Consider the following 13,138-nt stretch of genomic DNA (forward strand, 5'->3'; position numbering starts at 1 on the left):
GTCCCATTGGTTAATGATCCTTTCATCGTCACTATATTAATACTCATGGCGGGTTTCACTGTGTAAACTCGTTACTGTTATTTCGTCAGAGGGGAAGTTTCTCAATTACGCTTTGTGAAGATCTTGAGCTGTAGAAATGGCGGGTCGGGGGAAAACATTAGGATCTAGTGCGGTGAAGAAGTCGACTTCTCGTAGTAGCAAAGCTGGCCTTCAATTCCCTGTGGGTCGTATCGCTCGGTTTTTGAAGGCCGGGAAGTACGCTGAACGTGTTGGTGCCGGAGCTCCGGTCTATCTCGCTGCTGTTCTTGAATACCTCGCCGCCGAGGTAATCATTTTCATCAATTGATCGCCTGTTTAAGTTAATTCCTTTTTGTTGAATTGGATGGTTTTTAACTTCTAGGGTTCTGGATTTGAGAATTTGGGTATATTTGAGATAGCATTATTATAAATTTTCCATTTATTTCTTCTTAAAGTTTCTTCATGTGCTGATTTTCCTGTCAGTTGATTGCAAATTCGAAAAAGTTATCAAATTTTGAACAATGGGTTATTAGGAACTGAACTTAGTGTGTGTAAATTTTTGTTTTTGTAGGTTCTTGAGCTCGCTGGGAACGCTGCAAGAGACAACAAGAAGACGCGTATAGTTCCACGACACATTCAACTTGCTGTGAGGAACGACGAGGAACTAAGCAAACTACTTGGAGATGTGACTATTGCCAATGGAGGAGTGATGCCTAACATCCATAATCTCCTTCTCCCCAAGAAGTCTGGTCCTTCTAAGCCCACTGAGGAAGATTAGTTTATAAAAGACATGGAATATCTGGAAATTGGTTAATATCAGTTAAAGCTCAGGACTGCTTTTGTTGTTCTCTAATTGTTTCTTTTGGTTACTCAGCAGCAATAGAAGCTGTGTGGTTTGTACTAGTTGCAAGGAAACCTTGTTTTCACTTTGTGTGAATATATGAAGAAAATTATTCTTAACAACTTTGACCCCATTGCTTAAGCTCTGTACAAATGCTGAATTTTATAGTGTATCAAGTGTCCTACTCATCTATATAACCGTTCCACGGAATAGAATGATCAATCCATGACAGATAAATCAAGTTACCATATTGTATTTTATGTTTTTGAGCGTATTATTTACACTTCTTTAACAGATGACTGAAGCTGGAGAAGATTCAGCCAACTATTATCCATTGTAAGTCCATGATTTAGTTGATTACATTCTAGCTACAAAAGCTTTAAGATCCCTCTCTGTAATCTGCTAACAAGAGATTCCGAGAGAGCTCTTTAGTTTATTTCCATCAGCTGGGAAGAAACAAGGTTGAAGGGTTTCTCTTGTAGTGTCATCATCCCAAGTTAAGTTGTTCCACCAGTGTGTTTCTCCTCTAATTTCTTTGACTCTATGAGCGTTATTTGATATAATGGGTAGATTCTTGAGAAGATTGCATCTTATCACCTCCACATGCTCTAAACTTACCCATGACTCTTCTTGGCTACATAATCTCTTCAGCCGCGGAAGATTCCTCAGTTTTATGACACGCAGGGCAGGTACCACAGGTTCAGTGGAGGCTGGAACTTCTCCTGGAGAATAGTCAAACAGCTCTTGAAGCCTATCACAGAAACTAACATGTATCTCTAGTAGGTTTGGCAAGAAACAGATGAAGTTCCCTAATGAGAGAAGGCATTTGAGCCGGCTACATCTGCTGACCTCTAAATGTTTCAGTGTCTGAAATCTCAACCCAAGATGACCCACAAGCTCTCTAATGGTTTCTAGGTTCACACGCCGTAGATGAAGTTCTTCAAGGTTAGGTAAAAGATCTAGCTGCGCAACACAGCCACCAGCAGGCCTTATACTTCCACCAAAACCTTCGACTGTTAAAGACCTCATAACGTTAAAGCTATTTGTGCTATCAATTACCAAATTCTCCAGCATCTCATTGAGACCCCAGCAATGGTTCATCACTAGGGAGGTTGTATTTGCTAGCAACCACCCAATGAATGCCTCTGAAACATTGAGACTACTTATTGTCACTCTCCTCTTGTCATGTCTACTAGGTAAGGAGTTTGCTGTTGGGCCAATGAACAACTGGAATTTCTTCAAACCTTCTATCCAAGAATTGTATTTTGGGGAAATAGGTGGAACACACACGACCCTGATGGAGAGAGCGGATAAACGATGGAGACACGCAATCTCTTCAAGTGTTGCTTGCCCTTCCTGAGTTTCTCCTTGGACCCCCCAGTGGAAATGACTAAGTGTCATGTCTAGAACCTCTAAACTTGATAACTGTGGGATGATCCCCGCTGGTATGCTTTCGAGGTGATGTGTTCGGGATAGATCAAGTAGTCTCAAGCTGTTCAAAGTTTCCAATCCTCTTGGCGAATCCTTAATACGAGTGGCACAGAGATCCAAAACTTGAATTTTGGTAAGGCCTTCAAGGGAAGGTACTTCTTCAAGGTAGTAGCAGTCTTTCAAGATGAGAGATCGAAGCTCATGAAGCTTGCTGATGGAGAGAGGTAATGACGTTATACGTGTCCCACTTAGATTCAGAGTCCGAAGTGCTGGCAAAGAGCGCAAGAATCCCACTGGTATATTCTCAAGATGAAAGTTTCCTTGCAGCAGTAAAGACGAGAGTTCAACACACTCTACCACCTGATCCGGGAGTGTTTTAAGCTTATTGTTCATCAAAGAAACTCTTCGGATAGAAGGAACAAACTTCTCTTGTGGAAACTCTCGCAAGCCTATACCAGACATGGCAAGAGAGTGAGTATCATCTTGCGAGGATGACATGATCCATATTGCAAAATCACGAATCACATCATGCATTTTAACTGTGTCATGACGTACACCCTCTTCTAGCAAGCAAGAGTCTTTCAGATTCTCTACCAAGGTAACTCCTTGATTCATTAAGTATCCATGGTTTTGTGTTTCATCTATAAACCCTTCGGCAGTCCAGTACCTTACAAGATCAGCTACTTCAATTGAGTAATCCTCTGGAAATAAGGCACAGAAGAGGAGGCAAGATTTCATTTTTGGCTCGAGCAAGTCGTAGCTCAATTTCAAAGGCTGGTAAATTTTTTCTTCAATACTCTTGACATAAGGCACCGAACTCTTGAGTTCCTTAAGGGCATGTTTCCACAGCTTGACCACCTTCTTCCCCCGCATAGCCATTCCAACTGTGATGATAGCCAAAGGCAATCCACCACATTCCCGGGAAACCTTTTTTGCGATGGGTCTAATACGATCTGATCTGGTAACTTCTCCAGCGTTTTGACAAAACAATTCCCAGGCTTCTTCCTCGCATAAGCAATCTACTCTGAAGTCAATATCCGTTTTTATGCTCTGGCAGACCTCTAAAAATCTAGAAGTCAACACAATCTTTGAGCTGTTGTGTCCATCTGTTTGTGGAATCCCCAACTGGTCTAAGTCAATGGGTTTCCAAACATCATCAAGAATGAGAAGAAATCTACTTACTTTCTCAAGCCTTCCATAAATCCGTTTCGCCAGTTTCTCCTCGTTTTCGCCCAATTTGATCTCTATATCCAACCTCTCAGCGATTTGCTTCTGGACCCTTCCCACTTCAAACTCTTTGGAAACTGTAGCCCATATCACCATACCAAAAGATTGTGTAGCAGCTTCTTTCCATAGCTTATTGTTCAGTTCTCTGACTAGTGTTGTTTTCCCGACTCCACCCATACCCCAAACACCAATCTTTTGAACTTTCTCGCTCCTTAAACAGCTTAGAATTTTGGCTAACATATCTGATGCTCTCGTTTGATCAGGAATCGAGGGTCCAAGAATTTTTTCAACTAGTTCAGATTTACCTTCCACAGAGAATATGTCAAGAAGCTCTACGCCTTGCTTTTCAAGTCTCTTGATTTTCTCAAGAATTACCACAAGTTTTTTGCTCAGCCCCCATTTCAAGAATGGAGCACATGAAACACGCTTTTCCAGCATTGAATTTGCTTCGGAGACAACTCCTTCCACATCTCTTAGCCATCTCCTCAGTTGCACATGCAAAGATTTCCCTTTGATTTCCAAGGTTTTGAGGTCTTTATCCACTTTGTTCTGAACTTCCATAAGGCCATTGAGTGCATTCTTCAAAACATTGATGTTCGACTTGAACCGGATGGCATAAAGGGCCCGAGAATAAGTTGTTCTGCACATACCACGCCCTATCTCAGCCAAGATAGTACCCAAGGCTGCGCCCAGACAATCCATAAGAGAGAGTTTGACAGTGAGATTATAAACACAGGGAAGGAATTCAATAATTCAATGAACGTCACAAACTAATGATCAGAATTATCATCAAGATAAAGCACTGGGAAACATTGACTTTTTATGTTCTCCACAAATTAATAACAACGTTTCTGATGTTGATAGTTTACTATTCGTTCGGTCAATGATGAGTTGGCTCTTGAAGTTTCGAAGAACTTGTCTTAAAGACTACTTTTTCAATTTCGGCTACTAGTAAGACTTCTGGTATGTTCGTTGAAACTTTCTACTTTGTCTTTTGAATTTAGTTTTCAGAACTCTGTTAGTTGACTAATAATGGTTTTGGCTAGGACATAGTTCAATCGTCTTCTTTCAAATGCCATCTTTGTGAGAAATCCCATGTAACACAAAAATTAGTAAATTTGATGGAGTTTTCAGCAAGGACGAATTATAGAAGAATCTTCCGTTTCATTCCCCTTTATGTCTGATAACTTCGCCGAGAGTTTTCAGCTCAGAAGCATGATAAGCACTATGCATTGTTCGGCGATTAAGCCAATCTTGGCTAGAATATCCGAGCAATACCAGAGAATAAGAGAATGAGAGAAGGTTGAAATGTTTGCTTATTTATGTTTAATACATTTATACACTTGACTGGAAGTATTTATCAAAATAAACTAAAGTATATCCAAACATCCAAAAATCTACTGAATCCACTATATATGCTAATCGTTGCCTCTTACTAATTTGGTCATATGCATACGTTTGATGAACTCTCATTATAAGAGGCTCATATGTTACTTAATTATGAACACTTGTCAGAAAAAAAAAATCACTACCATAAAACACTCTGCCATGATTAGCTTTCAGGGTAGAATAACATGCCTATAAGATCAAACAAGCAAATACAGTGACAAACTTGAGCTGATAAAAAACCATAGGGGAACTGAAAAGTGCTATCTCCACAGTGATCCAACTGCGAGCAAAACGTATTATATGACTCGCATCAATTTCAACTTGACACTCTCTAGTCTCTACTGCAGGACAAACCAAACAACACTCCATAACTAACTCAGTCTAGAAGTCCCTACGCCAAAAGGACTTCAAATATCAGCTCGTCCCTACAAAACAAAGAGAAAACACAAAAGGCAGGAAAAAAACTCAAAAGAGTTTTCAGAAAAGTGAAGTTTAAAAACGCTATAAAGCTTATATTTAAGTAAATGCCAATTTTTGAGTTTAGAAGAAATCTCAGTTTTGAGTAACAGAGTCCTCCCCACCACTACACCTAATGGGGACCTTTCTAAAACAACTTTTTGTATTTTGTTCCTTTAGATTTCACATGAAATTGTGACACAGACAGCGAGAGCGTCCGAGACAGACACGATACGATCATAAAGATAATTTTTTTGTGTTTAGACAAATTTAGCCCATACCATTGGGTGCATGACCATGAAGAGTCGGTATAATTTTGAACCTGTTGAAACTTGAAAGGTAATTTGCGTAAAATTCAAACATCCACTTTTTGAAAAGAACCTAAACTATCTATCGTCTGAAAATGCCAAGTTGCCGACGATCACTGTTTTACCGACACATTCTGGCTACTGCTGTTACGGAGTGTTATACCTACTTACCTGTTTTACGGACAATCCATTTATGTTTATGTATTAATCTTTGAAACTACCGGCATAAGTGTATAACTTATGAAGTATATGTACTATATACTATGATGACTAAGTACACTTCTTGATGTAGATACTAGATAACATAACTTTTAGACAAAAGAATATTAACTTTTCAACCACTACGTGGAATAAAATCTAGTTAGAGTTGAACCCAAAAAAAAAAACAAAAAATCTAGTCATCGTCGTCTACACAAGTTGTGTATGAGTAGAGTTAGGTGCAGTAAATATTCACATCTGAATTTCAAGATTTATTTGGTCGCAACTGAATTTCTAGATCATATGTAACTGTTAATTTTGTTTGATTTTTTAGATTTCGATTTAATTTAAAACTAGCAAATTTTCAAAATCTTTAAATAAATGCTATATAATACATAGGAATCCGAAGAAGAAAAAAAACATAAATATAATCGTTTGACTTTATCCGAGTTATCCGAAGAGATGGTTTTTCACAAATAAATGTAAATTATGTTCTTTCAAAAACATAAAAGAAAATTGTATTGACAACATACATATTTTGCTGACGAAAAAAGTCAATAAATAAAGCAACGGATGTGATCGCATTAGCTGAGCGTATTCAGATCTAATCAACGGCTCTACACTCATATCTCTCTCTGAACAAAACCAAACAACATAAAATAAGTACAAGTAGCTAGTAGCGAGCGACGGGAGAACAGAACGGAGACATATCTCCATTTCTACGCTAAACCCACCAGACAGATCATAATACAGTAAGGTCTTCTTCTTTTCTCACCAAAATTTCTAAAATCTCTATGAATGAAATTGTTGTTACTCCACTAGACTAGATTCTTTTCACACGAAAGTTTGAATCTTTATGTTTTACTGATAGTGTTTTGTTTTTATTTTTGTTGTTTAGCTCAAATCACTGCTCAATTGTTTTCTCTTTTGTAACAACTACAACTTTACTGTTTTCAAATTGACAACAAAAAAAACCATTCATATTCACGGGTTTCAATCCTTTTCAAGTTTATAAAAAAAATTAGTAATTAAAGATCTCTGAGAAGAAGAGATTTATCAAAAAAAATATAAAAAAATTCGTTTCTTTAGCAGGTTTTATGCTTTTAATTGGCGTGAAAGAGACAAATCCTGAGTGAAGAGTAGTAATTTAGGTACGAGAAGAATTGTTTTTTCAGCTCATCTCTCTCTCTTTCTCTCGGTGGATGGTTGGGGAAATGACGAACAATGGAAGAATCCGGCCATCCTTTCCGGTGAAAGATCTGACGAGTAATGAAGGATCTGAATATGGTCCTGTTGAGTTTACCAGAGAAGATGTTGAAGCTCTTCTTCATGAGCGAATCAAGTACAAGAGCAAGTATAATTACAAGGTCTCTCCTTTCTTTCTCTTTAATCTTTATGTTTGTCTGAAATCGAGATCTCTCACTTCATGCAATTTACAGTATAACAAAATGAAGTCTTTCTAATGGGTTTTGTAGTTTTAGTTTCCTGATTATTAGAGTTGCTAAATCTGAATTTGTTACTTTCGGATGCTGGGTTTTGCTTTGCTTTGCAGGAGAGATGTGAGAATACAATGGACTATGTAAAAAGGCTTAGGCTTTGCATTAGATGGTTTCAAGAACTCGAGTTAGATTACGCTTTTGAGCAGGAGAAGTTGAAGAATGCTATGGAGATGAACGAGAAGCATTGTGCCGATTTGGGTGAGTTTGCTACAAATTTGGATCCCACCTGTGGGGATATAATATAGTTGATTCTTCGTATGAACATTTGGGATTTTTTATAACTTATGCTGTATGCATTTGTTTGCAGAGCTTAATTTGAAAGTAAAGGAAGAGGAGCTGAATCTGGTAATCGACGAACTGAGGAAGAACTTTGCCTCTGTTCAGGTGCAACTTGCCAAAGAACAAACAGAGAAATTGGTATGAAAATTGCTGGTTCCAATTAAAAGTAAGTTGTGCCTTGTTCATTTTCTGTGGTTTTCTAAACTCTGGTATTGTTTTGCATAAGGCTGCAAATGAATCTCTTGGAAAAGAGAGAGAGGCAAGACTTTCTGTTGAAAGTTTGCAAGCTGCCCTCACAGAAGAGTTAGCAAAAACGCAAGGAGACCTTCAAACAGCTAACCAAAGGGTGAGAAAGCCAGAAAGATCTGAACGGGAAATGATTAGTTGATTGACATTGATTGTTTTTTTTTTGGATTTTTATTTTGTTTCAGATTCTTGCTGTCAATGACATGTACAAACTCTTGCAAGAGTATAATTCGAGCTTGCAGCTGTACAATAGCAAACTCCAAGGTGATATTGATGAAGCTCATGAAAATATAAAGCGAGGAGAGAAAGAACGGACTGGCATTGTAGAAAGTATTGGTAATTTAAAGGGTCAGTTTAAAGCACTGCAGGATCAACTTGCTGCCTCTAAGGTGATTTGATTCTTCACTTATTCGATCAATGAGAGTAGACTTTTGTTTAGATCAGGGTATGACCTGTATCTTGTTTTTTTTAGGTGTCTCAAGATGATGTCATGAAACAAAAAGATGAATTGGTGAATGAAATTGTAAGTCTCAAGGTTGAGATTCAACAGGTCAAAGATGACCGTGACCGCCATATAACAGAAATTGAAAATCTGCAAGCTGAAGCAACCAAGCAAAATGACTTCAAAGACACCATAAATGAGCTTGAGGTTTATTTTCATTCTTGATGCACTCCTATATTTCCTTTTTAAAAACCTATATGGAGATTGTTGTTTCTTAATATGGTGTAATCTTTTTGTCCAGAGTAAGTGTTCAGTTCAAAATAAGGAAATAGAAGTGTTGCAGGATCAGTTAGTAGCTTCCGAGAGGAAACTACAGGTATCATCGCATTCTTGAGTTGTTACATATAGAAATTAAAATGTATATTGGAAATCTCTAAATATTCTTGTTGCATATATGTTTATTATGATTAGGTGGCTGACTTGTCTACTTTTGAGAAAATGAACGAGTTTGAAGAGCAAAAAGAAAGCATTATGGAGCTTAAAGGTCGATTAGAAGAAGCAGAACTTAAACTCATCGAAGGAGAAAAACTACGAAAGAAGTTGCACAATACCATACAGGTTACAACTTGTCATCTGGTGTCCATTTCCCTTGTGAAATGTTGAGCAAGCTTGGCTGATCCTGAAACATGAAATGTTGCAGGAATTGAAGGGAAACATCCGCGTATTCTGCAGGGTTAGACCTCTATTATTGGGAGAGAATTCTAGTGAGGAGGCCAAAACTATATCCTACCCTACATCTCTAGAATCTCTTGGTCGGGGCATTGACTTGATGCAAAATGGTTTGAACAATTCTTCTGAAAATAATTCGTTCTTTGTGTAAAAAAGAAAGAGACTCATTTGTTGTTTACCTTGGCCAGGGCAAACGCATTGTTTCACATTTGATAAGGTTTTTGTACCAAGCGCATCACAAGAAGATGTTTTTGTAGAGATTTCTCAACTTGTTCAGAGTGCTCTTGATGGTTACAAGGTACTTACTTGCTTGAACTTAGTATAATTCCCTGTCTGCTTATTTCTTCTATTAATCGAATTCTCAAATTTTACACTATTTTGCTAAAACTGTCTAACTGGTCGTGGAAGCAAATGAATGATAATGAATCAGACGATAAAGGTGCTCTTATACATTTTTCAGGTTTGCATTTTCGCATATGGGCAGACTGGATCTGGAAAAACTTATACAATGATGGGTAGACCAGGAAACCCGGAGGAAAAAGGACTGATTCCTCGATGCTTGGAGCAAATATTTCAGACGAGGCAGTCTCTTCGATCACAGGGTTGGAAGTATGAATTGCAGGTAACAAACCTCCTAAAGACTTATAAATGGATGATGTAACGTTCATAGTATAGTATTATTGATTGGTTTATATATTACAGGTGTCTATGTTGGAAATATACAACGAAACAATTCGGGATCTCTTGTCAACAAACAAGGAAGCTGTGAAAGCAGACAGTGGCGTTTCTCCTCAGAAATATGCAATCAAACATGATGCTAGTGGGAACACACATGTCGTGGAACTTACTGTTGTAGATGTTCGAAGCTCAAAGCAGGTTTCTTTCCTCTTAGACCATGCAGCTCGAAACAGGCAAGTAACTGTTTAAAAGAATGGCAAGGATTCCTCTGTTAGAGAAACCAAAAGCTGCTGATGAATCAAACTGTGTCTTGAATTTTATTTCAGGTCAGTAGGGAAGACCGCGATGAACGAGCAATCATCGAGAAGCCATTTCGTTTTCACATTAAAGATCTCTGGATTCAATGAGGTACTAATCAGGTTTCGTACCTCAACTGCAACATTTGATAGTCTGATGTTTGTTTCATTTAGACCAATCCGAGGTTTTCTTTTATTGTTCTGTTTTTTACAGAGCACAGAGCAACAAGTACAAGGTGTCTTGAACCTGATTGATCTTGCGGGTAGTGAGCGTTTATCAAAGAGTGGATCAACCGGTGATAGACTGAAAGAAACTCAAGTAATGTCTGCGAAATTAGATAAACACAATATTTAGGGACACAAAAAAGATTTATTAGGCTTAATGTTTCTTTTCTTCTTACTGAAAGGCAATCAACAAAAGCTTATCATCTCTAGGGGATGTCATATTCGCCTTAGCGAAGAAAGAAGATCACGTACCTTTCAGGAACTCAAAGCTCACTTATCTTCTTCAGGTAAGTATTTTAAATTATCATCTGAACAAAACCTAAAAGTTTACGTGTTGTGATCAAACTTTGTGGAATTCTATGATCAGCCCTGTTTAGGTGGCGACTCGAAGACACTAATGTTTGTGAACATCACACCTGAACCTTCATCAACCGGTGAGTCTTTGTGCTCCCTCAGATTTGCAGCAAGAGTGAATGCTTGTGAGATAGGCACCGCACACCGTCATGTTAACGCCAGGCCGTTGGATTATCGCTTGAGCCTTGGATGAGAATTTCTCCTGGGAAGCCAAACAAAGAAAGTTATGTTTATACCCAAATGTGGTCAGTACTTGATGTGGGTGCTAGATCTGTATATAGCTTGTATTAGCCTTAAGGGTCTGTTATCTTTAACTCTTGTCTTGGATCAGGAGGGTTTGTGTGTTGAAAAATTCATTATGTTCTGAGTTCTCGATTAGACAACTTAGATAAGTTACAAACTAAACTAGTGTTCACTCTAAAATTTCTAAATTTTCGGTATAATAATAATGTATATATAGAAAGAAGTTCGATTTAGGCAATCGGCCAACTAAGACCATCCTCAGAATCAAATATTCATGAGTTTGGAAAGGAGGCATGAGTATATTCGTTAATAGTATCATTTCATCGATCGATACCGGTACAACAACATGCATCGATCAACAAATATCATCACAAATAGAAAGACAAATATATATATATTATGAGAACAAATCTAAAACTGAACTCTAAAGCATATATTCTGAGCTTACCACCATTTCAATGGCTTTTCAAAATATTTGAGCTCTACACTATTTATTTAGATGTACGAATTGTTTTTTTTTTTAATCTTATTTGTGATGAACAGCAAGTTAGCAGGATTAACGAATGAAAAAAAAAAAAAACAAACTTCTCATTTATTAAGGAGTAGTGCTAATTACATTAGCGGCCTCAGAACATCCTAAACTTACATTTTGTCCATAAAACACACGATAATTAAATGTGTAGTGTTAACATACATCAACAGCCACACTCATGATCATCGTGCTATATACACTCGATCGAGGTTGTGTATGGGATTTAGTAGTAAGGAGGGAAGAAAGGGATGGTCTGGAAGGGGCAAACATCAACTTGGGGGATGTTGCAAATGTTAGGCAAGTGCTTAGCTGTCTGGTAAATTTTCCTAGCTTGGAACGGTCCGTGCTGTCCCTGGAGTCTAACCGACTTGGCCGCTTGTTTCAAGGTGGGGCAAACGCAAACTGGTTCTTCCTCCTGAAGCTCGTTGCAGCACTGCTGGAGTAGATAGGGTCTTTGCGGGTTCTCGATGTCGAACTCATCGTCGTCAAGGGCGGGAACACCACCACGGCCTTGCCTCATTTGCTGGCGCATAAATTGCTGGCAAGCTCTTAGGTGCTGTGAAGCCTGAAACTCCTTCTGGCATCTCTGTCTTGGACCCATGGGGTTGGTGGCCTCATCTCCATCAAACTCGACGACGGTTCGGTAGATGGAAGCGTTGGTGAGGAGGAAGCAGAGGGCGAGAGTTGCACCGATGAGGAAGAGCTTGTTCGCCATTTGTTGCTATTTGTGTATGTTTTCTTGTTTGAGTGAAGTGAAGTGAAGAGTTTATGGGTATTTATGGACAAGAAAGCAGTTTTGCATGGCGATCACGTGTAGCATTACATGCATGAACAACTAAAACACAGGCATGTGATTGTGTACATGTTGTGTGAGAGAGGAAAGCGATATACAAATAAGGTTGTTGTCGGGATTAGGTGTTGGAAACTCTCAATTATTTTTGTTACCAACATTTTTAAATATATTTTTGTTATTATATATACTTCTCCTTTAATATATTGTCAGTTTTAATACTAGTTATTTTAATCTTTACAGTATATCTTTGTCAATAATTTTGACAGGAAAAAAAATAACATCAATAGTGATAACCGCATATATCATTCCATATTCCTTTTCTTGTTGCCACCACTATCTTATATAATAAGACAAGGTTTCTTCCTAACTTTGCCTTACAATGCGACATGTGTCACTCTATGCTTCTGACATGTGTCATATTAATTTCTAATATATATTTCAAAATTATATTTTTTTTATGATATTGTGTTGTAAGTTATATGTTATATGTATAGTTTGCTTTTTAAAAAGTGTCATTGTTGCAAAACTATGTTTTTCCTAATTTTAGTTTCTAATTAAATTAAATATCATTATAAGCTAAACATAAAATGGAGTTGTTATAATTTTTATTAAAAGAAAATTGCTATGACTTTTTTAACTACTCCTTTAAAGATACCTTTTAAAAGTTATTAATATGGGTGCTAAATTATTTATAACATTATTTCTAATTTTAAAAAGTTAATTTATAAGAGAAGAATTAAAGAGATTTTTTTAGTATGGTCAAATCTAAGATAAATACTGAAATTAGAGAAAGCTTGATTGTTTTTCAGTATAATAGATCAGTAGATCTTATATAAAATTTGGATAAAAATTATTTATAAGATAATTGTTTCTATGTAACTATTTAACCAACAAATTTTATTTAATTTTCTATTATCAAACAGAAAACAACAGGCAGATAGAGCATGCACCAAG

General features: G+C 37.4%; 4 protein-coding genes across 4 annotated transcripts; 2 read left to right on the top strand and 2 right to left on the bottom strand.

Annotated features, from left to right (window-relative positions):
• The first annotated feature begins 53 nt into the window (after positions 1 to 53).
• Positions 54 to 978, top strand: LOC17880278 (probable histone H2A.3). The gene is made up of 2 exons (XM_006284689.2): positions 54 to 325; positions 590 to 978. The coding sequence occupies exons 1-2, from the start codon at positions 137 to 139 to the stop codon at positions 794 to 796; spliced, it is 396 nt and encodes a 131-aa protein (XP_006284751.1). The 5' UTR covers positions 54 to 136; the 3' UTR covers positions 797 to 978.
• Positions 979 to 1,110: 132 nt separating this feature from the next.
• LOC17880953 (disease resistance protein At4g27190) lies at positions 1,111 to 4,219 on the bottom strand. The gene has a single exon (XM_006285166.2). The coding sequence runs from the start codon at positions 4,217 to 4,219 to the stop codon at positions 1,262 to 1,264; it is 2,958 nt and encodes a 985-aa protein (XP_006285228.1). The 3' UTR covers positions 1,111 to 1,261.
• A 2,734-nt stretch (positions 4,220 to 6,953) lies between these two features.
• LOC17880009 (kinesin-like protein KIN-14M) lies at positions 6,954 to 11,092 on the top strand. Its single transcript, XM_006285399.2, has 16 exons — positions 6,954 to 7,235; positions 7,421 to 7,565; positions 7,675 to 7,784; positions 7,873 to 7,992; positions 8,078 to 8,281; positions 8,365 to 8,541; positions 8,636 to 8,710; positions 8,806 to 8,952; positions 9,035 to 9,173; positions 9,252 to 9,361; positions 9,524 to 9,685; positions 9,766 to 9,974; positions 10,068 to 10,149; positions 10,252 to 10,356; positions 10,445 to 10,549; positions 10,630 to 11,092. The coding sequence occupies exons 1-16, from the start codon at positions 7,071 to 7,073 to the stop codon at positions 10,807 to 10,809; spliced, it is 2,235 nt and encodes a 744-aa protein (XP_006285461.1). The 5' UTR covers positions 6,954 to 7,070; the 3' UTR covers positions 10,810 to 11,092.
• A 331-nt stretch (positions 11,093 to 11,423) lies between these two features.
• LOC17878547 (2S seed storage protein 3) lies at positions 11,424 to 12,131 on the bottom strand. The gene has a single exon (XM_006284930.2). It carries the CDS (start codon positions 12,104 to 12,106, stop codon positions 11,615 to 11,617), a length of 492 nt encoding a protein of 163 aa, XP_006284992.1. The 5' UTR covers positions 12,107 to 12,131; the 3' UTR covers positions 11,424 to 11,614.
• Between the last annotated feature and the right edge of the window lie 1,007 nt (positions 12,132 to 13,138).

The sequence above is a fragment of the Capsella rubella genome, unplaced genomic scaffold, assembly GCF_000375325.1.
Source record: "Capsella rubella cultivar Monte Gargano unplaced genomic scaffold, Caprub1_0 scaffold_7, whole genome shotgun sequence".
Lineage (NCBI taxonomy): Eukaryota > Viridiplantae > Streptophyta > Magnoliopsida > Brassicales > Brassicaceae > Capsella > Capsella rubella.